This window comes from Monopterus albus, unplaced genomic scaffold, assembly GCF_001952655.1.
Source record: "Monopterus albus unplaced genomic scaffold, M_albus_1.0 scaffold65.1, whole genome shotgun sequence".
NCBI classification, from domain to species: domain Eukaryota; kingdom Metazoa; phylum Chordata; class Actinopteri; order Synbranchiformes; family Synbranchidae; genus Monopterus; species Monopterus albus.
Genome location: NW_018127945.1, coordinates 2,748,405 through 2,754,769, shown reverse-complemented (window position 1 = coordinate 2,754,769; position 6,365 = coordinate 2,748,405). Strand labels below are relative to the sequence as shown.

General features: G+C 42.3%; 1 protein-coding gene across 2 annotated transcripts in view; it reads right to left on the bottom strand.

Moving 5' to 3' along the window:
* The window catches only part of necab2 (N-terminal EF-hand calcium binding protein 2), a 199,233-nt gene that overhangs the window by 126,359 nt on the left and 66,509 nt on the right, over nucleotides 1–6,365 (bottom strand). For both annotated transcript variants that reach the window (XM_020604323.1, XM_020604322.1), the window contains exon 3: nucleotides 3,084–3,192. In XM_020604323.1, the coding sequence (XP_020459979.1) occupies nucleotides 3,084–3,192 (109 nt within the window). The remainder of the gene's footprint in view (nucleotides 1–3,083; nucleotides 3,193–6,365) is intronic.

Here is a 6,365-nt window from a genome sequence, read left to right as displayed (position 1 = left end):
GCTAGAATGATGGAAACAAGAACAGCCTAGCAAAAACAGAAGCCTCAGAAAATAGCCCAATAAGGGAAGAAAGCTGGAGATGGGAGGAAACAAAAGAATGGCAGAGACAGATAGATGAATGACTGGAAGCAGGACAGCACTCACTCTCTGCCTGCTCCATCCCTCCTCTCCATCCATCAACTTCCTGCTTCAACAGGAAACGCTTACATTTCATTTCTGCGTTTACTTAAACCATTTAATAACCTTATCTGCTGTCACAGGACACTGCTGAGGCCTGGCATGTGGCTGCTAAGTGTACTTAACTCTAATAAGCACAGACTTTTCTGACTGTATCAACTACAGCGAATAGGATTTATAAAGTGCATCCATTTCCAAAATGGCTGATGTCAGACGGACAGAGGCAAGTGCATGGTCCACTTACGGCACTGATTTAAAAAAAAACAACAAATCTCTCACTAATGGATGAACCTGGAGGAGGATTTATATATCGAACTTAATTCAATTCCACAACAACCATAAAGGTCAGCTCTTGTTCTGCTTGGTTTCATTTTATTGTAGACTCCGCAGGATTGGAAGGATGTGTGAATTAACAGAGTCTGCCTTTTGATTAGATTCCACTGCGTCAGCACACTTCTCCTGATTGCCGCCACTATGAGCTGACTGGCTGATTATAAAGGGCCGATTAATTGATTCAATGAGCGCCAATCAAAACAGAATGTCCCAGGGGGCAGTAGCTATGAAAAGGTTGATGTCCTGGAGGGTCAGGATGACAAATGTAAAACTAAATGATGAAAGAAAGTGAAAGAAAAAGGCTGAGAGATATAACAACGTTTAAAATTTTTAAGGAATTACTGGCTAGGTAAGACCCAAAGTGCAGACGAGGGAGCAGGAGTGTAGTTCATGGGGTTTATTAACAAAAAAGGAAGTGCAACAGAAGCAAACAGTGACTCAACCCAATCATCTCCAAGACAAACAAACTCACAGGGATAACCAAACAGAAAATGTCTGGGCAGTATGTAAACCAAGAACAAAAAACACAACCTCTCCATCCATGAACTTCCTGCTTCAACAGGAAACACTTGTACTGTCATTTCTGCTTTTATCAAACCATGTCTCTAGATCTGCCTTCTTTCACCTGCGCAATATTGCGAAAATCAGGAGCATCCTGTCTCAAAGTGATGCTGAAAAACTGGTCCATGCATTTGTTACTTCCAGGCTGGACTACTGTAACTCTTTACTATCAGGATGTCCCAATAATTCCCTAAAAAGCCTCCAGTTAATCCAAAATGCTGCAGCCAGAGTACTGACAGGAACTAGCAAGAGAGATCATATCTCTCTCATATTAGTTTCTCTCCACTGGCTCCCTGTAAAATTCAGAATAGAATTTAAAATCCTTCTCCTAACATACAAAGCCCTTAATGACAAGGCTCCATCGTATCTTAAAGACCTCGTAGAGCCTTATCATCCTAACAGAGCACTTCGCTCTCAGAGTGCAGGTTTACTTGTGGTTCCTAGAGTCCACAGAAGTAGAATGGGAGGCAGAGCCTTTAGCTATCAAGCTCCTCTCCTATGGAACCAACTCCCAGTCTCAGTTCAGGAGGTGGACACCCTCTCTACCTTTAAGATTAGACTTAAGACATTCCTTTTTGATAAAGCTTATAGTTAGGGCTGGATCAGGTGACCCTGAGCCTTCCCTTAGTTATGCTGCTATAGGCCTAGGCTGCTGGGGGGCCCCATGATGCTCTGAGTTTCTCTCCTCTCCTCCCCTCCCCTCCTCTCTCTTCCCCTCTCCTCTCCTCTCCCTCCATGCATCTCTATGCCACCATTACACATCACTAACTTTGTGTCTCCTCTCTCCCGTAGTGTGTCCTCTCTCTCTCCCTGTACCTTTCTGCAGGTTGCCCTGGCCCTGGAGCTCTACATCTCTGATGAGCAGTCACCAGCCACATCAACCTGACCAGTGTTTGATTGTTTGTTGTGTCTTGTTGCTTTTCTTCTTTTCTCTCTCCTCTATCCACTCACCCCAACCGGTCAAGGCAGAAGGCCGCCCACCAAGAACCGGGGTCTGTCGGAGGTTTCTTCCGTTAAAGGGAGTTTTTCCTCCCCACTGTCACCAAGGGGGATTTGTTGGGTTTTCCCTATGTAATAATAGTGATAATAGTAAGGACTAGACCTTACTTTGTAAAGTGTCCTGAGGTGACTTTTGTTGTGATTTGGTGCTATACAAATAAAATTTGATTTGACTTGAACCTGTCAGCCTAGAAGCAGAATTAATCTAGATCCAGGGCTCAGGCGAACAAAAACAATGGGCAGTGAACAGGAGAATCAGAGATGGGAAAAAACTTGACAAAGATGCATAGAGCGTAGCTGCTGAGACGAACAGGCAATGGGCAACGTACAGCGTACCAAGTACAATGAACCAGCAAGTAACAGAGGTAAAAAGAGGAGTATATATGTGCAGAGAACCAGCTGATAATGAGTGACAGGTGAGAATGATAAGCAGTGATTAGAACTGAGGTAAAGCTGGGACAGGTGAGGCGGCACAGACTGGCAATGCAAACCAAACTAAAAGCACAGAACAAGAAGTGTGATCCGAAACCATTAAAAAAGTGGACCTTAGTTTCCACTCTTCTTTCACTATATTTCCCCCACTTTGTCTCCTCTCCTATTATTTATTTATTTATTTTTTAGTTTTGTCATTTTCATATTGCAATTGTCACTTAATATAAAGGGCTTTGGTACAAAGGGTTCTTCATAAAATGATTTCAGAACTGGATGTGCCACTTCCTGGCTGCAGAATAAATTACATACTATATGTTTTACCAAAGCATGCACACACACACACACACACACACACACACACACACACCAATCTGAAAGTCTGAGGCTGTGCTGGAGTGAAAGTAGATGTGTACATCTCCCCCTTTTTCATAAATAAAAGTGAGATGTGATCAAACACTAAACTCACAGTAGAGTGAACACATGCACAAATGTGCAGTACAAGTACTGTATGCAGCTACACAGCTATTTACACACACACACACACACACACACACACACACCCGCCATGCAATAGCGCTGACCTGGTGTTATCAGAGTCAATGGTGTGAAACAGCTTCTCTAGCTCTTCTTCGTTCAGCGTGCCATCAGCGAAAAAAGCCTGGAACTCATCCAGAGACAGCTTCCCATCATCTGCAGGAGAAACACACACAGTGAAATCATTTGGAGTCTGACACATCCTGAGCTTGACTTCATCAAAAATCTCAGAAAACTCATGTTAATGATGTTACTTTAGAAAACTGTCAGAGGCCTGTTAAGAGGATGAAAGGAAATAAGAGTGACCAAACTGGTGGGCTGGCCGTTACAAGAGTTCCAGCTCCATCTGATAATACAGCATTTCTCCAAAAAATATCCTGCTTAAGCTGCTTAACCTTAACATCTGTTCTCTTCTTTTCAAATCAGCAGTGTCTACCTAGAAGTTTAATGGCTTTCATCAAGTCTGAGGCCATCAATTTGTGACCTGAGTCAAATCATGTGACTTTATTCCAACCCTTATTTCAGAGAAGATTCTAACCATGCTATAAGTGTTGCTTCAGCACAGCGTCTCCACAGAAGGCGTATCACAGCTTGAGTGCTGTGCGTGTCCATTCAGGAGGCGCACGGCAGTGTACTGAGCATCACATTCACACTTTGGAAGTGCTGTGAGTGCAGTGCACAGTCACTGATTTTACATGCATAAACCTGGACCTGAGGCAAAAAAAAACAAAAACAAAAAAAAAACCATGCTTCGGACTGCGTTTGTGAACATGTACACATAGTCTGAAGTAGAAACGACCCGTTATCCAGCATAAATTAAAAGATTAAAAGTTTCTCCTGTGTTAAATTAGTAAACTAATTACATTACACACTTTATAAGATTGAGACATTTACCCGTGTGCTTTGCTGTGCCATGATTGGTACAGCCTCACAAACACACTCGGTGTGATCCCTGCCTTTTGTGCCACCTCAAGCTGCTGTGAAATCAATCCAGCATGCGCTTCAGTCTGCTATAAACCTTGGAAAGCCCACAATACTGATTATGTTACACAACCTCAGGGCCTTTTGGGAAGCATTGATATCACTTCAGCTCATGAAATTACACTGGATTTCTGCTCTAGTTATGTAATTCTCAATAAAAGTGTTTTTTAAAGTGCTTTACATGGATTATGTTTGAAACTGGCTGACAAGTTTTTCATTTTGTAGCAAACACACAGGAACAAAAATATTTTACATACAAACTGTTGAGGATAACCTGCTGGATCCAACATGGGTAGTAAGCTGATGGAACTGACAGTACAAGTTTAAAATCCTGTTATCATGGTCCTTTACACTCACTGTCAGACAGGCAGCTTCCCTCCAACTATGCTGTTTGCATTATTTCACAGTGCAGTAATATAGAGATAATGATGCTTCCTTAAAAGATCAATCACTCTTTTTTTCCAAATCAATTTTACATGATTTGAATACTGTGCCCTCAAACTGAGAGCAGCACTATGTGCACTCAAATTTAAACCTTGCACTGGACATAAAAATGTCCATCTGTGGTGTATTGATTTCTGCTTCCCAAAAGCTTAGAGTACACGAATATAGAATGTTTCCATTTAAAATGTTTTAAATTCATTACATAAAGAACATCTCAAGCTCCAGCTGGCCCCTCATCAATACATCTCTGGTTCATCTCTGTAGACTTCCATAACTAATGTCACTGCATATTAGTGTGCTACTAAACCTACTGCATGGCAGTCAGTTCACTGTTCTCCCTGCTCCAGGCTGAACAGCAGGTTTTATTAAGTCTGTTTCTCCTCTGACACGTGTGGTTAGAGGTTGCGCTCTGCTGCACCTGTAACCAGACCCAACAGATGACACACACTTTTACATGTCCACATCACTGCAGCATAGTGGGAAGTTAAACACTGGAAGGCAACAAGAATTCAATTTTCAGGGGATGTTATTCTCAAACTCAGAAACATTTCATGTTCTTTTGCAACACAAAAATGTGTTACTTCCGTATCTCTATTTTCCAGTCTACAGGACATTTCTGCAGAGCACAGTGTACTGCACAGCCAATGTACAACAAAGAATAAAACTGTGGTGGTTCCATCTCATACTAGCAATAATCATTTTAGATGATCAAATATTGATATGGCATATAGTAGGACCCTAGGATGTGACCACATATGAGGCGCAACTTAGCCAATCATTACGGTTTTATTTTGATCAAATCAACAATGCATTTTTATTCTAACAAACACCCAACATTTTGTTTTTGCTGTTTAAAACTCTAAGAACTGTGCAAGCTTTTCTGTTTTGGATTGGTGGCACTGCAGCAGAGTGATTGTTCATGGCTTTGACTCCATCCTGGATGTGCATACTAGTACGCCTGACTGACTGTCTCACCACATGATGCAGAGCTACATATCAAATATTAATTCCCTTGCCCTGAAAGTGTGTTTGTCCTTGAGTGTAGCTGACTGGATGCAGCAGGTTGAGCTATGGGATCACTGCAGAGCGCTGGGAAACCATAGGGACAGGAGGACTGCAACTTTACAAAAACAACAGAATTCAAATGTGCTGCTTCCCACCTCTGCTTTATACCGTACATGCTCTCTGCTGCTTCTCATTTGCAAGATTAGACAAGCATATGTTTATAAATTTCTCACTGTAGCAGCAAGATTTTTCTTATCATCCCCTTCTTTCTTCCTGTTTATTATTTCTTTTTCTTGGCCTCCTCCACTCCAGCACAGAGACAGAGAGCTGCATTCAGGATTTAGTTTTGACCGCTCGGGAGACAAGCTTTACATCGTTTTCTGAAGCACACTCTTTTCTGGTTCTTCTCACATCTCTTATGCAACTAGCTTTATACCGGTCCCCCTTTAGTCTATGCATATCTTTTATCTGCATCTGCAGTGCCACTTCTTGTGTTCATGGCACTAGTCCGATTCTCCCCATCTGCCTGGGCTCTAGTGGACACTGTGGCTATGACTATTTCAAACCTGCCCTTCTCTGGTGCAGCAGGGAAGCTGAACTGGAAACAGAGGCGCTGAGGTTTAATTCAGCAGTGACCCAGTTTACTGTGTGCAACCAGATACCACGGTTAGACCCACTTAAGAATTCTCCAGTAACACACAACAACAGCAACGCACATACACATTACTCAAGCAAAGAAGAGAACTGGCTAACCCTATTTCTTAAAGCATGAAACAGTGCCCACATTACAGCTTAACAAAGGACTACAACTTCTCTAAAAGGGCAGAAACACACCAAGAAGACATCAAAACAAAGCCGACTGTTGCCATGCCTCACCTCACCTTCATCAGGGCCAAAAG